Source organism: Mauremys reevesii, linkage group 2 (assembly GCF_016161935.1).
Source record: "Mauremys reevesii isolate NIE-2019 linkage group 2, ASM1616193v1, whole genome shotgun sequence".
Taxonomy (NCBI): Eukaryota; Metazoa; Chordata; order Testudines; family Geoemydidae; genus Mauremys; species Mauremys reevesii.
The window spans coordinates 133,895,638-133,917,626 of NC_052624.1; the positions used below are offsets into that span (position 1 = coordinate 133,895,638).

General features: G+C 51.5%; 1 protein-coding gene and 1 long non-coding RNA gene across 2 annotated transcripts in view; both read left to right on the forward strand.

Annotated features, from left to right (window-relative positions):
- Positions 1 to 12,202, forward strand: part of LOC120397285 — a 19,251-nt gene extending 7,049 nt beyond the window's left edge. The window contains exons 4-10 of the mRNA XM_039522981.1: positions 9,085 to 9,189; positions 9,308 to 9,436; positions 9,843 to 9,937; positions 10,495 to 10,651; positions 10,742 to 11,551; positions 11,696 to 11,810; positions 12,169 to 12,202. Of these exons, the coding sequence (XP_039378915.1) occupies positions 9,085 to 9,189; positions 9,308 to 9,436; positions 9,843 to 9,937; positions 10,495 to 10,572 (407 nt within the window). The 3' untranslated portion in view covers positions 10,573 to 10,651; positions 10,742 to 11,551; positions 11,696 to 11,810; positions 12,169 to 12,202. The remainder of the gene's footprint in view (positions 1 to 9,084; positions 9,190 to 9,307; positions 9,437 to 9,842; positions 9,938 to 10,494; positions 10,652 to 10,741; positions 11,552 to 11,695; positions 11,811 to 12,168) is intronic.
- A 2,213-nt stretch (positions 12,203 to 14,415) lies between these two features.
- Positions 14,416 to 21,271, forward strand: LOC120396375. Its single transcript, XR_005593086.1, has 4 exons — positions 14,416 to 14,480; positions 15,165 to 15,224; positions 19,093 to 19,207; positions 19,945 to 21,271. It is a non-coding gene; the product is annotated as an uncharacterized LOC120396375 (long non-coding RNA).
- The last annotated feature ends 718 nt before the right edge of the window (positions 21,272 to 21,989 follow it).

A 21,989-nucleotide genomic window follows, 5' to 3' on the forward strand; every position in this document is an offset into this window, starting at 1 on the left:
ATCCATATGTTGCCAGCCGAGCTCTAGGCTCATAAAACAGAAGGTAAGAAGGTGGGCAGAAAAATGTCCCACCTAGGACTTCACCCCTTAGTAACTGGCTACCTACTAGGTCTCAAAACGTAATTGTAAATAAGGAATCATTATCGAGTGGGTGTCTTTCTAGTAGGGTCCTGCAGGGATAGGTTCTTGATCAGTGACTTGGAAGCAAATATACAATCATCACTGTAAAATCTGCCAATGACAGATAGATTGGGGGAGTGGTAAATAATGAAGAGGACATGTCACTCATACAGAGCCATCTGGATTGCTTAGTTTCCTGAGCACAAGCAAATAACATACATTTTCATATGTCCAAATGTAAAGTTCCCCTTTTGGAAAAAAAATATAGGCTATGTGTACAAGAGGGAAAATAGTGTACTATGTGTACTATCCTGGGAAATAGTGACCCTGAAAACGACTTGGGGTCATGGTAGATAATCAGCTGTCTATGGGCTCCCACTGAGACTCTTTGGCCAAAAGGGCAAATGTGATCTTTGGACCCATACCTAGCAGAATCACAGGTAAAAGTAGAGAAATTCTATATCTCTGTACTGGGCACTGGTGTGACCACTACTGGAATATTGTGTCCAGTTCTGGTGTCCACAATTTGAGACAGATGCTGATAAATTTGAGAGGGTTGAGAGAAGAGCCACAAGAATGATTAAAGGATTAGAAAACATGCCTTATAAAGATAGGTTCAAGCAGCTCAATCTATTTAGCTTAACAAAGAGAAGGGTAACAGATGAGCATAAGGGAACAAATATTTGCTAATGGGCTCGTCACTAGAGCAGACAAAGAGATAAGATCCAATGGCTGTGAACTGAAGCTAGACAAATTCAGACTGGAATAAGGCGAACATTTTGAACAGTCTGGGTTTGGAGCAATTAACCCAGGGTTGTAATGGATCCTCCACAACTAGCATTTTTAAAATCAAGATTGGCTGTTTTTCTAAAAGATGTGCTCTAATTCAAACAGGAATTATTTGAAGGGGAGTTCTATGGCCCACGTTACACAGACTAGATGGTCAAAGTGAATCTTCTGGCCTTGAAATCTACTACTCACTGAGGCATTTGGAATTTGTCCATTTTTGCTTCTCTTTTCCTCCCTTCCTCTTGTCTTTTCTTTTCTCTTCTCTTGTTCCATTTCTCTCTGCTGCTCTTCTTCCTGAGGAGGGTGGGGCTGTTCTCCAGCTGTCATTGTAGGAAGCCCTCACAAAGAGGTGGGACTGGAATAGTGCGCTGACAGAGATCTCCACCAGAATGATCTCCTGTTGTGACTAGTGCTGTCTTTTGGCCATCTGTTGAGAATGCTCAGCCTCCAGTCCCTGAGTGTCTCCACACTGATTGGGTGAGCTGGGGGTTATTACTGAGTTAAAAGGGATGAGACTCATGTCATTGTTGGCTGACTGCAGTGAGGCCTAACACTCAATTGAATGGCATTTCTTTGTCTGTCTGTAATGCAATAATTTTGGAAGACTACGTCCAATTGATTCCAAAATTGCAGGGAATTTCTAGGCATCAGTGGAAAAAACCTTGTTAATTTTAGTGACAAATGGAAACCCTCACCACCCCCACCATCAGGACACAGTGATCTCCACACTGTGTCCATTTACTTGGTGCTGCAGGTAGAGGCACATTGTGACATCAGAGTTAACTCAGCCAGTCAATGCTAATTCTGTGCAGGTGATTTGCATAATTCAACCCCATTGGTTAAAAGGAATCAGCAAATGATCCTGCAGGTTTCAATAGGAGAGATGACCAAGCTGGCCATGGGGTTAGCATTTAAGGTCAGGGTTATTGGAGTAAGTGTGTGATGAGTGGCTGAATTACCTCGGACGTCACAATGTTACTGCTCAGGCTACTCTGCCTGCAGTGTCACATGGGCAGTGACTGTCAAGGGGAAAATTTTGTTGATCTGAAACTCATAAAACAAGAAGAGCAGAAGAGGAATGACTTAGATGATTTGACAATAACATTTAGGTTTTGCGGCATTATCCAGTGCAATTGCTACTGGTTCAGAGGTAGAAACTGGGCCTACATAAACAAACAAGTGTCCAACCCTCTAGTTAGTCTCTTTTAATACTGAGTAAATAATTCATAACAAATTATTGATATTATGAACTTTGCTGCCTTCTCTCCTTCAATGGAATATGAGCAGTTTATGATTCTCATGAATGTAGTAGTTCTCCTAAAATCAAGGTGAATAAAAATCAATGGTTGTTTCAAAACCAAGATACCCAAAAAGGGATTTTTAAAAAATTAAATTGGATTATTTTTATTTAAATTAAAAACAGGTTTATTTTTTGAAAAATAAAGAGCGTCGAAGAGCATCGGCACCTAGCCACTCTGTGACCCGTGCACCAGCAGCGGACCCCCTGCAGGGCACCGCAAAGCACAACTCTACAGGAAACTCTCTGTCACTCTCTCCTAGCAAAGAGCTAGAGCAGGGAGCAGACTTAGTTCAGCCTAAACAGCAGGAACAACAGCTGCTCACTCAAAGTGACCTTTTAGTGCCACCTGAGCCTCACTCTCCGCTCCTGGATACGGAGGACTCCTTCCTTGACTTGCCACTTTCTCCACCTGAACTGGCTTTCACCGATGAGGACCTTGAACTACAACAGCAAGCGGAGTTCTCCCCTCCTGCTTCTCCTCCACAGGCACCCTTACCACCTCAGGTCACGCCTCAAGTTCAGCAGCCTCAGTTTCCCTATGTTGCCCCCCCATGGGTGATACCTGGGTTCTCCTACCCCATGCCTTGGCCGCAGTAGTACCCCTGGCAGAATCCTCCTACCAATCATCTTCCTTCGGTACCTCAGTCTCCTGCTCCATCCACTTCCAGGGTGCCTGAGCCCACTCCTGAGCCGGGGAGCTACGCACCATATCCTGACTCGCCTAACCCTAACTCTCCACCAGCCTCAGATGAAGCCAGACTCCCTTCACCGCCACAAACCGTGGACGACTGCAAACAATTCCAAGAACTCTTTAAGAGGGTTGCACTCAGCCAGGATATTCCCTTGGAAGAGGTTCAGGAGAAGCAACACAAACTCCTTAAGATCCTTCAACCGTCTGCGCCCTCAAAAATCGCGCTCCCTATAAATGAAGCACTCATGGAGCCAGCTGACACTCTCTGGCAGACCCCAGCTTCTTTGGTACCAACTTGCAAGAAGGCTGAACGTAAATACTACCTCCCTGCAAAGGACGCAGACTTCTTATTTTCTCATCCACCACCGAACTCCCTTGTCATCGATGCAGTTGCACAGAGGAAACAAACAGTCACAATATCGACCCACCCCTCAAGACAAAGACCTTAAACGCCTTGATGTCCTCGGACACAAGGTTTACACATCCTCTACACTACAGTTCAGGATTGCTAATTATTCTGCCCTCCTCGGTAGTTATGATTTCGACAACTACAATAAGCTTTTCGAATTTGCCTCCTACATGACAAAGGACAGAAGAGCAGACTTCAAATCAATCCTGTCTGAGGGGCAACTGATCTCCAGAACAGCCCTACAGGCGTCTCTAGTCATGGCGGACACAGCAGCCCGTACTACCGCAACTGCTGTGGTTATGCGCAGAACCTCATGGCTCTCTGCGTCCGGGATTCCTAAATAACTCCAGACTAAAGTGGAGGATCTCCCTTTTGACAAGGACAAACTCTTCTCCCAAAAAACTGATGAACTCCTCCATACCATGAAGGATTCCAGAGCAACACTGCGCACCCTGGGCATTCAACCATCTCTCCCCAGGAGACAGCGATACCAACCCTACCAAAGACCACGCACACATCAGTACTATCGCCCTCAATCCAGACCATACGACACAACTAGGAATCGTACTAGACCACCCAAGCGCAGACAAAATCAAAATCAAGCCACCACCTTCCGTCCACAGGGCAATAAACAACAGTTTTGAAGCTTTGGTCGAGGGTCTGCACGACCACCCTTTGATTCCACCACTTACTTGCCCATTTGGCCACCGCCTCCAGTATTTCCAACGTGCCTGGCAGCGGATCACACAGGACTGCTGGGTCCTCGAAATAGTTCAGACCAGCTACTCCATCCCTTTTATATCCTACCCCCCTACCCTTTCCCCTTCCCCGTCCCTCTTCAGGGACCCCTCCCACGAGCAATTACTTCGCACAGAAGTGGCTGACCTTCTGCAACTAGGCGCAGTGGAACCTGTACCTCCGAAACACCAAGGGACAGGTTTCTACTCCCATTACTTTCTAACGCAGAAAAAGACCGGAGGATCGAGGCCTATATTAGATCTACGCCGACTGAACAAATTTGTGAGGACACAAAGATTCAAGATGATCACTCTGGGCACAATAATACCCGCATTGGATCAAGGGGACTGGTTCACAGCCCTCGACCTACAAGACGCTTACTTCCACATATCAATTCATCCAGCTCACAGACGCTTCCTACGATTCACAATTGGTCACGATCACTTCCAATACAGAATTCTTCTTTTTGGACTCTCCACGGCTCCAAGAGTTTTTTCCAAGACCCTAGCTGTCGTTGTGGCTCACCTCCGCAAACACGGAATCACACTTTTCCCCTATCTGGACGATTGCCTCATCAAGGGCAACTCCTATGGCGACACACTTCAAGCCACACATCTCGCCATCTCCCGCTTTTGCAGCCTAGGTCTCCAAATAAACACCCAAAAATCCACCCTAGTACCCACGCAACAGATAGAGTTCATTGGAGCTCATCTCGACTCAACCCAGAGCAGGGCCTCGCTCCCATACAACATATTCCTCGCTATCACACAACTCATACGCACGCTCTCTACTCGTCCCAGGACGCAAGCAAGAATCTGCCTACAGCTCCTTGGTCACATGGCAGCTACCACCTTCGTGGTTCAACACGCCAGGCTCCATATGAGATGCCTCCAGGGCTGGCTCAACTCCAGTTTCAAACCGAGCAGACATCACTTAGGGATGCTGTTAACTCCTCCTCCCAAGGTTATAACTTCCCTACAATGGTGGACAAGTCCAGAAAACTTCTGTGCAGGGGTTCCCTTCCAGCAACGGTCCCCATCGCTCATGCTCACGACGGATGCTTCCCTGATAGGTTGGGGAGCGCATCTAGGGGAACACAGAGCACAAGGTCGATGGTCTCCATCAGAGACGCATCTACATATAAATCTCCTAGAGCTCAGAGCAGTGAGGAGAGCATGCCTTCATTTTCTTCCCCTTATAAAGGACAAATACCTGCGAGTTCTAACAGACAACATAGCATGTATGTATTACATAAACAGGCAGGGGGGTGCCAGATCACATTCCCTCTGCATGGAAGCCATTCGACTAAGGAATTGGTGCATACAACATCGAATACAGATCATTGCCTCCTATCTATCAGGCTGCCATAACACTACTGCCGATGCACTCAGCAGGAACTTCTCCACAGAACACGAGTGGGAACTGCACCCTGCAGTACTCCAACACCTTTTCTCCCACTGGGGCACTCCATCAATAGACCTCTTCGCCACGACCCGAAATCGAAAATGCCCCCTGTTTTGCTCCAGGGTGGGACTCGGGACTGCATCCCTAGGGGATGCATTCCTCATCTCATGGAACAGTTACCTCCTGTACGCCTTCCCGCCTATCCCTCTACTACACAGGGTTATTCGGAAGATCGCGGACAACAAGGCCCAGGTCATCCTTATTGCCCCGGCTTGGCCAAGGCAGACGTGGTACCCTTACCTTCTCCGCATGTCCTCCCATCACCCATGGGCTCTCCCCAACAGGCCAGACTTCCTTTACCAGAACAATGGGCGGGTCCTTCATCCCCAACTCCAGAAGCTCCACCTCACGGTCTGGTTCCTTCATGGTTCCAAACCCATGAACTAGCCTGTTCCGAGCAAGTCCTACATGTCCTCTTGCACAGTAGGAGAGACTCCACCCATAAAACCTACCTTCAGAAGTGGAAGCGCTTCGCTCTTTGGTGCTCACATAAACATTTAGCACCCAACAATGTGACCCTTCCTAACATTCTAGATTACCTCCTCGAACTGAAACAGGACGGACTTTCGCTTAGCTCCATCAAAGTGCACCTGGCGGCGCTTACCACCTTCCATAAACTATTGGATGGGTACTCACTCTTTACACACCCCACCATTAAATGCTTTCTCTCTGGCCTGCAGAATCTCTACCCTGAAATTCACTCAACAGTGGCTACATGGAATCTTAACCTCGTTCTTCATGCTCTCATGAAACCTCCATTTGAGCCCTTGGCTACCTCCTCTGATCTCCATATGTCCATGAAGGTGGCTTTCCTAGTTGCCATAACATCGGCAAGGAGAGTTGGAGAAATAAGTGCCTTGATGGCCCACCCTCCATACACAATTTTCTCCAAAGATAAAGTCACTTTGAGACCACATCCTAAATTTCTTCCTAAGGTGGTATCAACCTTCCACCTCAACCAACCTATATATTTACCTACTTTCTACCCCAAACCTCACAAAACGCCACAGGACACAACCCTGAATCTCAACGTCAGGCAAGCAATTGCCTTTTATTTAGACAGGACTAAACCTTTTCGCAAGTCTCCATGACTCTTTGTTTCAATTGCCGAAAGATCAAAAGGCACAGCTATATCTAAACAACGTCTATCTAAGTGGATCTCTGACTGCATCAGATCCTGTTACCATGCGAAGAATCTTCAACTGCCCGAAGGCATGAGAACTCATTCCACTAGAGCCATGTCGGCATCTGTTGCCTTCCTACACAACGTTCCCATTCCCGATATCTGCAAAGCAGCTACATGGTCATCTGAACTCACGTTTGCAAAACACTATGCTCTCACGCAAGACACCATGGCAGACACAATAGTAGGTCATACAGTACTATCTTCAGCACTTCCTGCCGCATCTCCAAAGTCCCACCAACCATAGTGGGTACTGCTACACATTCACCTGGAGTGGAGCACCCACAGGGACAGCACTCGAAGAAGAAGAGAAGGTTACTCACCTTGCAGTAACTGAGGTTCTTTGAGATGTGTGTCCCTGTGGGTGCTCCACTCCCTGCCCTCCTCCCCTCTACTTTGGAGTACTGAGATACTCTCCACGGTAGAGAAGGAACTGAGGGGAAATGGCTTGCCCAAGGTCCCATAACTCAATAGGAAAACTGCCCATGAAAGCCAGGAGTCCTGACTCCCAATCCCCTGCCTCAGCAGCTCCAGCAGGTCACACTCCCTCTCGGCGCCAGAGAGACTGGGAATAGTGTCCTGCTTGCAATTGCCATCTCTGGAAAGGAATGTTCCTCTAGTGATCAGTGCAGGGTCCTGGACACTGGACACAGGCCTCCTCAGCTCCATCCCTGCCTCTATCACTGTCACTGGCCAGGCCACAGTTTTCTGTCAGTGGGGTTGGAGTCTCTCCCCTATAGGCCTTGGCTTGTCAGGCTTCAGGAATGTGTGTGAGGTGCCAGGAGACCTTGAGATGGGAGGCGTCCTGCCCACGGTATGTCAGTGATCTGGACCCCGGCTGCTTGCCTGAGTTTATCCATCCTTTAGCAGGGTATTGTGCAGCTCCCTTTCCTGCCCCCACCCCCCTTTGTGTTGGAGAGCTAGGAAGAGGGCCAGGGCCAGACCAACGCTGAGCATAAGAACTCATTCTTATGGCCCAGCACTGCGCCATCTAGAGCTAGTGAGTGGCATGGAGCATTTCCTCAGAGGCTTCCCTGTTCTGCTTGGGGAGGGGCAGAAATGGGGGCGGGGGATCTCCTCCAAGTGAGACTAGACTTATTAACACAGCCCCATGCAGCCCTTCACTCTGGGCCTAGGCAGCGTGTTACTTGCAGGGTGTTCTCCAGAGCCACCTCCAGCATGGTGGAAATAGCCCAGCAATAGGGCTCCCAGCCCTTCCCTTGTAGGAGACTGTTCCCCAGGCTGAGAGTCTCTGGGGGGTCAAACCCTGCCATCTGCTGAACACCCACAACCCCAATCAGTGGGAACTGAGGGGGACTCATGCCTCATATGATTGGGACCTTGTGAAGTTTAGCTGGGGACCAATTCCCAGGGGAAGCTCAGAGGCCTTCCCAGGTTCTGTTCTTTCTCTAGCCTGGGAGGGCCTGTTATCTGCGGGGAGGACGGAGCTGCTTGTCCAGACTGAAAACGCCACTGTTCTGAAAAGATGAGACTCCGCCGGTGTCACAGTGCCTAAGAGGGGAGGGGAAGCATTGGGGGCAGCCTGTGCTGTGAGCTGCTGCCAGTATGTGTAGATTGCAGTCCCTGTGCCCCATGGTGGGGAATGCAGCGAGGGGGTGCTGCCCCAGCAGAAGGGAGGTGGGTCCCCACTCAGTTCCAGGATGGAGAAGCTCAGTCAGATGCTGGGAAAGAAGGCTGTGGCGGTGTGTCCAGAGCCAGTGGAAAGCAGCAGCTGCCTTCCCCAGGAGGAGATCTGCCCCTCTGTCCCCACTGGTGAGGAAGCAGCTTGTGGCCAGGCCAAGTGGTGCAAGTACCTGCCATTCTGGAGGAGGAAGACATCTTCTGGGCCAACATGGAGGTGGCCCAGGGTGCAACTGTGCAGGATGGACCCAGGGCAGGGCGGGAGCCAGGCCAGGCAGCTCGGGGGCTTCTTTTCCAGGAAGTAGAGGAGCCAGAGACACAGCACCAGGGCCCAGGAGGAGCCATCCACCTGCCTGGCTTCCTGCCTGTCCAGGGCAGGAGATTGGCCACCGCTGCTCTAGCACCAGCAGCTCTGCCTACTCCCCGGGGGCCAGCAAGACAATCCAAGTCCTGCTCCAGGGTGTGTCACTTTGACCTCCAAAATTTGGGCTGGTGCCCCTATGCCCCTGAAGGAAACAGCCCCAAGACCCCACAGGATCAGTGGGGAGAATCCTCAAAGCGCTGAGCCCAAGACCCTCAGATCTGTCCCAACGCCCCCCAGACAGGAGAGGAGCACTGAGTTCCAGTGTCCAAAAGCGGAGGAGAAGGGGTTAAATACTCCATGTCCTCTTCCTGCTGGGGCGGGAAGCAGGTTCTGGGGGTCGCCCCGGCATTGCTGCTGCTCACACGGCTTTCTCCCTGTTCCCCAGCACTTGCAGCCGTGGATCTGTTCTCCCTGGGCCCAGGAGAGGAGCCGAGCTGTGAAAGCCAGCGCCCAGATCTTCATGTTCTATCGCTTCAAAGCCATCACCGAGGTGAGCAGCACAGACCCTGCTGCCCCCCACAGCACTCACGGGGTGGGGCGGGGGTGATACAGACAGAGCTGGGCTTGCCCCAACCCATGCCCTGATTTTCTGTTTGGTGACCCGTTAGGACTGGAAACCCATGGCAGAGGAGGGCTACATGGCTGGGCTGCTGACAAGCCACAGGACTTTGATGTTCAGGAGGCCACCAGATACTGGGCATCTCAGGCTCTCTACTGGCTCTTCACACCTTGCAAAGGTAAGATGGAGCGGAAACAGTCGCCACCTCTCAGCCCTCACAGCCCCGGCCGTTACCTAGCGAGCAGGGCTACAGAGAGAAAGTGGCGCCTTCATCCCATCCCTGACCAGAGGGACACAGAGTAGAAGTGGGTTGTTACCTACTAGGCTGACCTGGCATCTGCCCTTCACCAGGGGCCTGGGCCCATCTGGGACCTCCCCTGATCCCACCCCAGCCCCAACACACCTTCTACAGCAGAGTGATAGGTGGGCAGTTGGCCCAGGAGCCAGCTCAGAGCTCACCCTAGCTGGGCGTTCCCAGCTGCGGCTGGAGTCTGGCTCTTTGGCACCTCTGACCTGGCTCGACAGGAAGGGGGAAGAATCCGGGCCTGAGAGCTCTGCCTGAGCACTGCTGGTTTCTTGTGTAGCCATCGTGCACACCAGGACAGAGGTGGTGGTGACTGTGATGAGCATGACGCAGAAGGATGCCAGTTGCAGAGAAAGCCCTGCCCACGTTGCTATGGTGAGTAAAAGAGACTGTGTCTGGAGAGAGAGACACCCCCATGGGAAAGGGGGGGTTTTGTCTCCTTCCCTCGGTGAGGAGCCGGCAGATGGAAATTCCTGGGTATGGGCTCCAATGCCCACTCACATAGCCCTAGGCAAAGGATGCCAGTGCCTCTGTCCCTGTTCCTCAAAGAGCAAACCCTCCTCCCCGGGCTGGGGATCACTGCTCACACTCGGCCTCTGCCTTTCCCGCATGGGAGCTCTAAACCCAGCCCCTGTGGTTCCCATCAGGAGAAGGCAGCAAGGGAGAGAGGGGGCTCCCGAGTTGGGAGAAGTGAGTCTGGCCACCTCCGCCCATCCCTTGCTGTGACACAGTGCCCCCTGGCAGTGCCCAGGCAGGAGGGTATGAACCCCTTAGGACTGGGCAGTGCCTGAAGGGCCTCGAGGGCAGCCACGAGCAGGCTCAACCTAATGCTTCTGGCCCGTCACCCCTCGCAGGGCATCATCCCCGGTGTGCACCAACTGGGCCCGTCCTCCGTGTTAATTCCTTCCCTGCCGTCCCTCTATCCGTCACAGCCAGGTCAAGGCCATCTGGAGATTCCTAGGTGCAGACCCCACGCTGACCAGGGAGGTACTGCACATCCTGCTGTGTGACAGCCCGGAGAAGGGCCAGGCTAACGCTAGACAGAACCAGGACAGGAGCTGCCCCCAGCCAGCCCAGCTGCCCTCAGTGGTAAGTTCCCAGTGCTGGCATTCAGCCCTCTTTCCCGGCTGCATTCTGCACCCGGCCACGGCCTTCTGACTGTATCTTGTTCCCCTCCAGACCACACGCGGCCTGTGGGAGCTGGTCGGGGCCCTGGGGCAAGCGGACACGCTGGAGGGACTCGAGAACGACCTGTTCGCCTCTTGCTTCCTCGCCATCGCCTGCTCCCCAGCACGGCACCTCTCGGGAGCCCAGCAGGACCTGCCCAGTGACGCCAGTCCCTGTAGGTAACGTGTGGGGTTGATGGATTCCAGCACCCACGCAGTGTCTGTGCCAGCCCCGAGGAGGGGGAAGTCTCCTGCTTGTATTCTTGTTTTCCAGGAACCCCTGACGCCTTCGGGGGACTGAGGGTTCAGATCAGCCAGGCTTCTCGTGCTTAGGAGAGGGCAGAGCTGCCCCCGGATTCTCCTGGAGCCAGAGAGCTCCTCAGAGTGGGCAGCTCATGGGGGCAGGGCTCAGAGCAGCTGGGTGTTCAGGGGGGCACTGCATGTACTTTTCTCCCCAGGGTCAGTTTCGTGGGTGTGGGGAATTTTCACTTCTTTGGAGGAGAGTGTAGGTCACATCTGCAAACACTCCCCCCTGCCCCCGCAGTTGGGGAGTGGAGAACCAAAGGCAGAAGTGGAGCAGCTTCTATTCTCACCCTGATCCCTTCAGTGCTGCAGCAAGGGAGTCCTGCCTCCCCACCCCGCCCAGAGAGCAGGCATCCCCGCATCACCATCTCCTGCCCCCTTCTCTTCCCAGCATGGCCGTGCAGGCCCTGGCGTGGGTGCTGCATCTCAGGGGCAGTCAGCCAGCTGTGGAGCTAATGGACCAGGAGCGAGGCTGGCAGCTGCTAGAGGCCCAGCCCGAGGGGTTCGCTCTCCTTAGCAGGTGAGGACAGAAGCGGGAGGAGTCACATTCTCGCTCTGGAGCTCAGTGGGGCAGAGATGGGAGGGGGTGACCAGGACCAGGCCGGATTCCGGCATGTGCAGGGTTGTCATGCACACGTCAACACGAGCTCTTGTTCTCTCCCAGGGCCATGGTGATCCACCCAAAGCAGGCCCTGAGGAGCATCCCGTGGTTCCTCCTTCTCAGCCTCCAGCCCAGCCAGGAGGGCGAACGCATGGCCTGCACTGTCCTGTTGGCAGAGGTGAGCCTGGAGGACCCGGTGGAGGGTTAAGCAGGCCCAGAAGCTGATGGAACAGGAGGCCAATAGCTGGTCAGCCAATGAGAGATGGTCCCGGTGGTGTATTGCTTGTAAATTAGTCCCTCTGCTGGGGGGTCTGTGGTGGGGTTTGGGAGCACCCCACTGCACCCGAGGGAGCGCTCTGCCCTGCTTGTGTCACTTGTGTTAAGCTCAGCTGAAGCCAGCCTCTCGTGAACAGCAGTCAGTACGGATCTAAGTCACCCCCTGGCCCCTGATCATACTCCCTTCCCCTTCCTCCTGCCAGGCTAGGACCCACTGGCCTCGCCCAGCCCTCTCTGACAGCTCCTTTCGGTCCCTTTAGTTCCTTGGCAGTCCCCTGCTGATGGAGAAGGAGCCCGAGGCCATGCGGAAGCAGCTTTGAAGGCCATGCTGCAGCAGACAGAGGACAGCAACATCCACATTCGAGGCAGAGCGCTGCACGGCCTCAGGAACGCAGTGACCGAGTTCTCGGACAAGGTGGGTCTGGAATGGCAGGATACTAGGCAGAGAGGGCTGGGTGGGAAGCTCCTGGTTCCCCTTCTCCGCCGCCCATGGCTCCTGTGGAGCAGACTGGGCTGTAGGCTGACTTGCCCGGACTGGGGTTCCACTCAGGCTGACAGAGCGTTGCTCACCGAGCAGCGTCCAACCCCTTCTCTGCAGGTCAGGAAGAAACGAGACCAGATCCTAGGGTGCTTTGTCTGTGCCGTGTGCAAATGCTGCGACCCCCGCGCCGTTCTGGATGCCATGGAAGGGCTCTGCTGGATGCTGCGGGTCCCCAAGGCGTCTCTGAAGGCGCACGTCGCTGTCCCGCTGGCCCTGCAGGCGAGAATGTTCTTTGAGGATGTAAGTGCCAAGCAGGGCAGGCCCCATGGCGATATAGGGCCCCCCACAGGGGGAGATGCTCAGGACCTGCCCTCCCGCAGAGGGGGCTCAGTGTCCAATGCAGGCATGTTCCTGACCTTGTGGGGCAGCTCAGCTCCTCTGCCCGGGGAGGCAGGGATAGAATCATTCTTGGGCCGTGGGCCCACAATTGTTCGACAGCCCTGGGGCCCAGCAGGAAGGAGGGGAGTTTGCAGACAATTGTCCTGTCATTTGAATTAGCTGACACCTCTCCAGGCTGATTCCCAAAGCATGTGAGGACCTGAGCCTGTCCCCCCTAACCACCCTGCCCCCCCTGTCTGCAGGAGAACAGCGGCCTGAGGCGGGCCTCCATGGAGCTCTTTGGCCACCTCAGCAAATTTGTTTGCAAGAAGTCATCCCTCCTTAGGGCTGAGGTGGAGGAGAGCATGGGGACGCTTCTCATCCACCTACAGGATGGGGATCCCCAGGTGGCCCAGGTGAGTGCAGCTGAGGGCTCATATGGGCAGAGGTGCTGGGGGCATTATAACAACATGGCATGGGTGGTGCAAACTCCGTCCTCCAATCCCCAGATCTTCTCAGTGCTGACCTGTGGCACCCAGGACAGGGACCCCCCACTAGTCTAGCTCTTCCCCACCCCACACAGAGCTCTGCCAGCCCTCAGAGTGTAGCTGTGGGGTAGATTTGTGGGGTTCCCTTCTCCTCCTCCATTCCCGACAGGCACCTCCAGCCTCCCCGCCCAGCCAGACTCTCCGCGGCCTTGGCTCCATTTTACAGCCTGCCCTGTTTAGTGGCCAGGCCCAGGTCTGTCTGTGGCCCCTAGCAAGTGACCTGACCCAAGCAGGGCCTCAGGGTAGGGCAAGTCGCTGGGGCCGGCTGGCTCTCCATTGCTGCTGCCCTGCCCTCACTTGTGTGCTAGCTCCTGTCTGGGAATGACCAGCCTTCTGCAGCAATCCCCTCCCCTGCTCACCCATGTAGCAGCCCCCAATAGTGCCCGGGATTGAGGGGAGACCAAGTACGTTGGTCACCGGGCGTTGCTGTTAACGGTCCGTTAGGGACCCACAGGGAATGGCCCCTTCCCTGCTCCAGGACTGTCCCTCCCTGGCCCCAGCACTCAGGCCTGGCTCCTCTCAACCCAGCCAAGCTGGAGATGGGGGCTGTGGGGGCCTGGGGAACAACCGTCAGGCCAGAGGAGGGTCTGCAAAGAGGTGGCTCCTTGCTGCTCCGGCACAGTGGAGTCTCCCCAAGCCGCGCAGAGTCTGTGAGTTGGCGCTCAGGGAAACTCACCAGCTCCTTTCTTGCCCTCTCCGGCAGGCGTGCAGGGTGGCATTGCTGCGCTGCGAACCCTTCCTCAGCTACCAGCCCCTGCGCGTGCTCGTGCGGACCCAGCTGGCTGCATCCCCACCTTCCTGAGTGAAGCCTGCAGGACCCTGGTGAGTGTGCTCTGGGGCGTGGGCCCTGCAGGACAGGGGGCTGGGAGGACCTAGGCACAGGGGGGTTTCCCTGCTCCAGGGAGCCCCCTCACTGACTCAGCCGCTTCCCCTGCCCTTGAGGATGGCTCCCCTACAAGTCAGCTCTGTCCCATGGGAGGAGTCAAGGGGGAGAGGGCTCTGACAGCCAGGGGTTCCTCACCTCCATAGCAGGCAGCTCCCCTCACCCTGGGGAGGATGTGTGGCTTGGGACTAACTGGGTTCCTGGCTTCCCTGCTCCAGGGCTGCCCGGAGAGGCTGAGCAAGAAGGCTGCCCTGAGAGCAGCCGCTGCCCAGCAGCTGATAGGTAAGAAAAGGGCTGGAGCTCTACTTCCTATTATCCCTCCCTGCCCCATGAGTCCAGGGCCCAGTGCCACATGCACACTCCAAGCCCGGGGCCGGCGGGGAGGCCTCCTCTGCCCACACACAAACCCAACCAACTTCCCACCTCCTTGGGACAAAGGGGGAACCAAGGCTCCTTGCAGCCAGATGCTGGAGGGCTCTGCGGCCAGAGGGTCTCCTCTGTCCTGTCCCTGGTCAAGCCCAGCTCCTGCAGCAGGAGCAGGCCCGAGGGAGAGATCCTGCCTCCCAAAGGTCTCAGCCTGGTTCCCCTCCCCCCACCTCCGAGGCACTGGCCCCAGCCAGGTTCCCCTGCAGCCTGTACAGGGAGGGCAGAGATTCACAGGAAGCCCCAGCCCTGCCCACCTCAGCTACCACCAGCCATGCAGGCAAAGAGCCAGGGTAGCATCTCTGCCACACTGTGCTTCACACCAGCACCCAGTGTGTGCACAACACCTCTCCTAGCCTTCCTGGGGCTCGAGGCCAAAGGCAAAATGATCCCAGTAATCTTGGGGACTGACTCTCCACCCAGCTCCTTCCCCTCCTCTGCCCGCATGGATTGGGGGCAGGGAGCACCTTGAAGGACAGAAATACAAGCGGTGGCTGGTGCCCTTCATGCTGTTAAATAACCAGGCCCGCCTGCCTCCCCTAGGATACATGATGGACAATTGAAGCCAGAGAAGAGCAGGAGGCTTGGAACGCCCGCCCTGCTGTAAGTCACGGCTGAGGGGTATTGCTGTGCTGGGAGGAGGGGCGGAGGGAAATCGGGGAGGAGTTCTAGGGGCACGGGGTAGCAGCCAGATGACATGGTGACCAGTTCTCTTCTAGTAATAGAGGTACAATCGGGGCTTGAGATAGCAGCCGAGGTGGTCCTGGACCGAGCTGATAATTTACAAAGTAACACCCCCCTCACTACTTCGAGCTGGACTTCATCCCGCTCTTAGTAATATACCATGTCCCCATAGGACCGCCCAGAGAGGAGATTTGATCAGTCCGGGGAGTTCTGGGGCCAAAACCCATCAGAGGAAAAAACTCACAGAGCAGTGAAGGGTGGATAGGAGACACACCTAGTCCCCTCTTGACAAGGGTGCAAGATTAAGACATCTCCATTAGCATACAGAATGAAGAACAGAGACAACTCCCTAGCCTCATCTGCATGAAAGATGGGACACAGAGACATCTCAATTTGCATACAGAATGGAGAACAGAGAACCGCACTGAACTCTGGGACCAGAAAAAGCAGGAAGCACTGCATCATAGGAATCTCTGCTCCAGATCTTAATGAACCTATGCCTGCCCACACCAGCTCAGCAGTTATCAGACCAATTCTAGTAAGGAATCCTTGGTTGGTATCCAAAATACTGAAGCAGCCTAGTTGCATTGTGAGCTCCCTGGAAGAAAACATCACCCATAAACAAGAGTGATCAGCTCCTATTGTCTAGCCTAAAGAAAACCCTTGAGTCATCAGTTAACCTAGAAAGAAATCTAGTGTTCTCCCTTGAACCATTGTATTTTCTCTACAAAAATTCCTGCTCACCCTCCAGTAAGTGTTCTGATGCATAGACCCAAGCTGTGCATCAGTTCTACTGGGACTCCATCTCCTGACTGATCGTGCTGGGGGCTCTGCCTGTCTCCTGCCCTCAGGACCCTGAACTACCACAATCACCTGTGAACCCCAACCAGTTCACGCTTCAGATGAAGCATCAGGGCAGTCTAAACCTCATACACATCAAACCCAAGGATAAAACAAAAGACTCTGGCAAAAACCAACCACACAAACACAACTCCAGTTCCTCAGTGGCCGCCACCACACCAAGTCCTGAGAAAACTGTGAGCGAAAACGCCCACCTTCAGAAACAGCATGTGCTCTAGGGGTTGTGAATAAAAAAACAAGGACTGACAAACCACTCTTCCAGCTCCCCCATATTCTAGTATTTGGGAAAAATATGATGCTTCATTCAGAAAACTGATGGACGCTGTTTCCTTGGGGGTTCTAAAAGAACGGTATTCTAAAAAGATTTGGGGAAAATATGACGCTTCGTTCAGAATACTAGTGGCTGCTGTATCCTCAGGGGGCCTATAAGAAAAGAGGGCTGGAAACAACATCAAAAATGTAAAAGCTCTGGTGGATGATTTTGAAAAATAGTTCAATTTTTCCTAAGGGTAGCTCTGAGCAGGCGTGACTAGCCGTGGAAAGGGGCCTGGGTAAAAAGGGCACCCTCAAGGGTACACATCAGCTTAGGTGTAAGCAAAAGCGGGGACAGCTCTTGGGGGATAAACAGATGGCTGCCAAAAAGTTCCAGGCCAGGGACGCTGTACAATTTTTTAAAAAAGGCTAAAGAGGTAATGAGGAAAAAACCCCAAAAGAGATGCCCCCTACTGGAGGCTCTCAAACTGGCTCATCTGAAAAAGGGGAGGTGGAACCCGACTCTCACGCAGAGTCTGATTTAGAAAATTCCCCAGAGGGATCTTTAGATGGGTCCCCGTCTACTCCTGATGACCGTCAGGGAGGCCCCTCGAAGTCTGACTCTCAAATAGCCTCTGATGTAGAAGATGCCGCTGATGGTCCCGTAGAGGAACCACCAAGTAACCCTGAAAATGCAGAGGTGTGTATGCAGAGAGTGAGAAGTTGGCGAAGCGAATTACCTAGACTGGCGGGGGGGGGTGGGGGTGGTGTCGATCTATTGTGACAAATTTCGTTTTGTCAATCTTGAGCTAATAAATTCAGCTCAGCATGTTCTTGAAGCCATACACAGGGGGATACAGTTAGTTCTCGATGATGTTAACAGTAGGGTAAGCCCTGATAATAGAATCATAGAATATCAGGGTTGGAAGGGACCTCAGGAGGTCATCTAGTCCCACCCCCTGTGCAGAGCAGGACCAATCCCCTCATATTATGTTCAGTTACGTTTAGAGATCCGAAATTTAACTAACCCTTTGTTTTTGGTCAGAAGAACTAGGGATGAGCTGTCTGCTGAGGATTTCTTAAATCAGGCCTTAAAGCTGCTACAGAGCAACAGAGAGTTGCATGTCAATAGGACATTGCACCTCGTTGTGACACTTGTATAAAACAGGGGTGGGGGTGCTCATAGTTTTAAATTCTATCCTCAGTTGTCAAATACTCCATAAAAAGACAATGTTTGGTAGACCTGACTTACACCGGTACCAATCTGTGTTTTGCGGGTGGGCTCTAGGCAGTTATGTCTAACTGTAAACCTATGGATGCGGAATTGTTAGGGGGGGCAAGAAAGCTGCATGAGAAACTGGGGTGATCAGATAAAAAAAAGTTCTGCTCAGTGATGTAATGACATTTGAATGGCATTTAGGAGTCAACGTACAGGTGGTGCTTCATGCGGCGAAAGGAGGATGGGGCTTTTTTAAAACCGGGGGCCCAGTGTACTCCAAGACTTTTTTCATCCTGTTGCATGATGAGCATTACTATGGGGTTTTGGATGTGAAAAAGTTGTTCGGTGCGAAAAATTATTGTGAGTTTAGCCACACGGTGTACAGTCACAACCACTCTTGCAGGTATCGTTGCTGCCTCTGTTTGAGCGTAACGTGCTCGGACAGTGTGGGCGTGCAGCTGAGGTGTCCTACCTGTAGACTGTATTGTCAGTCTGAAGAGTATTTAGACAGGCACATCGACTGTGCATCGAAAAAACAAGTCGAATGCCTGTCAGTCTTATGTGGACAAGCGGCACAGGTGTAAAGGGAGACGCTGTAAGCAGTGTCAGGGTTTGATCGCTGGTGATGGAGACAACCACCTCTGTTTCATGGACAGCATTAGAGCCTGAATCATCAGAAAAGTATATTTTTTATGATTTTGAATGCACGCAGGAGACTGGGTTGCACATGACCAATTATATTTTTGCTATGTGCCTAAAGCTAGAAAAATCCTGAGAATTTAAGGGTGATGAGTGTCTTTCTTTGTTTGTTAAGACCTTTATTGGCAAAGAGTTCCAGGAGTACACATTCCTAGCGCACAATTCCAAAGGTTATGATGCATACTTCATCATTAGACAGTTACTGAAGAAAAAAATGTGCCTAGAACTGATCACTCAGAGTAGTAAACTAATGTGTGTGGAAGTTAAGGTCCTGGGCATTTGTTTTATAGACTCTTCAAACTTCTTGCCCACGAAGCTTAGCAAGCTCCCACAGGCAATGGGGTTTGAAGGGTGAAAAAGGTATTTTCCACATTTTTTTAACACTTTAGAAAATCAAAATTACGTGGGGTCTGTGCCCAGCGTGGAGCACTATGGTGTGGAAAGCATGATGCCCAGGGAGAAAGCAGTTTCTTGACTAGTATCGGGACCACAGATATGAGACATTTGACTTGCAGAAAGAGCGTGCGTATTACTGTCAGCAGGATGTCAAAATTTTGAGACAGACTTGTATCCTATAAAGAAAAGAAATTATGAAAATGATGGAGATGGGAGATACAGTAGAGAAAGAACCTGGTAAATTCACCGAGATAAAACTGTCTATAGATCCATTCCGGTACATAATGCTGGCATCTGTCTGCATGGTTATGTACAAATTTATGTTTCTGGAGCCTAACATGGTATCTCTTCTCCCTCCAGACAACTATCACAGGCAGAAAAAGAGATATTTGACCCCATCTATTAGTGGCTGTCATATACCTCCCACAAAGAAAACATACAGCTGCGGCATGCTTTACAGGGTGGAGAACTACAGGTAGGCCCCTACTTTTTAGACGTTTATGCCAGTGTTGACGGGGTACACATGGCCTTTGAGTTTAACGGGTGGTTTTTTCCATGGTGTGTCACCTGTTGTGAAAAAGCACAAAATCCTGTGATGGGGACATCTTTTGGGTTTCTTTATTACAAGATGCAGCTCAAGCCTGACTATCTGAAATGACTTGGTTTTGTAGCGAGGACTCTCTGGGAGCACGAGTGGGATGTGATGAAAGAAACAGACAGGGAGCTTACAGGTTTTTTAAACCAAGCTCAGTTGCCCAAGCCTCTCATACCTAGGGATGCTCTTCTGTGGGGGAGGACAAACGCTACCCGCCTATATTAGAAACCTAACCCTGGGGAAGAAATCCACTATTACGATTTAACCAGCCTGTACCCTTTTGTAAGCAAAATCAAAGAATACCCTATTGGACACCCCGATATAGTTTATGAAAAATTTGGACCCCTTGCAAATTATTTTGGAATTGCAAAAGTGAAAGTGTACCACCCGCGAGGCCTCTTTTCCCCATTGTTACCTGTCAGAGTGGGCGGCAAGCTTATGTTCCCGCTATGCTGAACCTGTGCGGAAACCGAGCAGCGAGAGACATGCACCCATACTGACGAGGAGAGGGCCATCCTGGGGACTTGGTGCACGGTGGAATTGAATGCAGCAATAGCGAAGGGGTATGCGGTATGAAATCTGGCATTGTAATGAAAAATCTGATGAACTCTTTTCAGAGTACATAAAATTACACCTCCGCCAGAAGCAAGAGGCTTCAAAGGGATTCCAGCTGGTGCACAAATGAAGAAAAACAAAATAAGTATGTTAACGATTTCTACCAGAAAGAAGACGTGTTTATGCCAACATACGATCAGGTCGATCCCCACTAAACACCAAATCGCTAAACTGTTTTTAAATTCTCTGTGGGGTAAATTTGGCCAAAGAACAAACCTACCCAACACCAGCATCATGAGAAACCCTGAAGAATTCTTTCAGTACCTGTTTTCCCCCCAATTATGAGGTTTCATCCTGTGAGTTTATCGACGATGAAACAGCGTGTGTGTCTTGGAAACATGCAAAAGACCAGTACTCTGTCTCTGGTAATACCAACGTCTTCATAGCCTGTTTTACCACCGCTTATGCCCGCTTAGAACTATACAACCTCCTAGACAGGTTGCCTGTACCCGACACTGACTCAGTGGTATTTGCGAAAAGGGTGACTGGAATCCCCCTCTGGGGGATTATTTAGGGGACCTCACGAGCGAGATCCGGCCGGATCAACACATCACTGAGTTTGTGTCGGCAGGCACGAAAACATACGGGTATAAGCTGTCAGGTGGAAAGGCCTGTATGAAAGTCAAAGGTATTACCCTAAACGTAGCAAAGTGTGAAAAGATTAACTTTGACAGTTTGAAAGATCTAATCCTGGACAATTGCACGAGCCTGCAAGAAAACACCTCAAAAAAGATAACTCTGTATCGTAAGGAACACAAATCAGCGGCAAATAGAGACAAAAACCTTAAGAAAACACAGAAAGTTGTTTACAACAAGAGGGTCCTAGGAGAAGGGTTTAAAACCCTGCCGTTTAAAAACGGCTTTTAAAAATGGATACGAGGTGAAAACACTCCTTTTCTACAATTCTCGCGGGGCCTAGCAACTGCGGCAAAAGTTACTTTATAAAAAATGTGTTGGATAACGCCAAACAGACATTGTCTTTTCTGCCTGAGAATATTGTGTGATGTTACAGTTGTTGGCAACCTCTGTATAAAGAACTGCTCTGTAAATGTCCCTTGATCAATTTTGAGGAGGGGCTGCCTGATGCTTTGGACGATGTCCGTTTGTTTCCTACTAATAAAGTAAATATGATTATCATAGATGATCTGATGAACTCTGCTTTTGAAAGCGATGAAATCAAAAAAGCCTTTACCAAGTACGTGCATCACAGAAACCTGAGCATTATGTATATACTTCAAAACATATTTTGTCAGGGAAAAAAGAGTCGCACAATAACCTAAACACAAAGTACATGGTTCTGTTCAAAAACCCCCGGGCTAAATTACAAATCGCTAAGCTCGCTCGGCAAATGTACCCCATCAAAGCTCAATTCTTTCTAGAAGCTTTTGAGGATGCTACCAAAAGACCTTATGGCTACCTGATGGTGGATTTAAATGCTTCCACACCAGAAGCTTTTAGACTAGGAACTGGTCTTTTCCTTCCAGAGTGGCCGGCGGTTTATACTCTGAAAAGAACAACAGCTGGGTATAAATAGAGATGAATTATTGGCAGGCCCCCTTTTTAACAGCCAGGGTTGCTGACCGAAAACATGTCTAGCTGTGTGAAGAGAAACCTGGTCCTTTTAAAATTACTTAGCAAATCATCCCAGCAGCAAAGGAGGGCTATACTGTGTTCGGCCTCTGTCGATTTAGTAGTGGCCATCTCAGAAATAGCGCTCAATACCTTAAAAGGAAACGTACCTTGGACACAAAATCAAGTGTGCGTGCTGAAAAAGAGATGCAGACTTATAAAAACTTTGTGTTAATAAAAGGGTTTCACTTAAAAGAAAGAAACATCTGGTGAAGCAGTCTGGGGGGGTTTATCGGACCTCTGTTAAGTTTTGCTATCCCTCTGATAACGGGACTTTTGACTAATCAATAATGGAGTATGCAGAAAAAATGTAACTGGTTCCCAGCTGCCAATTGGAACAATTAAGGGCTTCCCCCTCTGGCAGAGGAAAATATCAGAACGACCGCAACTCCCTTACTGGATGCTGAAATGAAGTCTG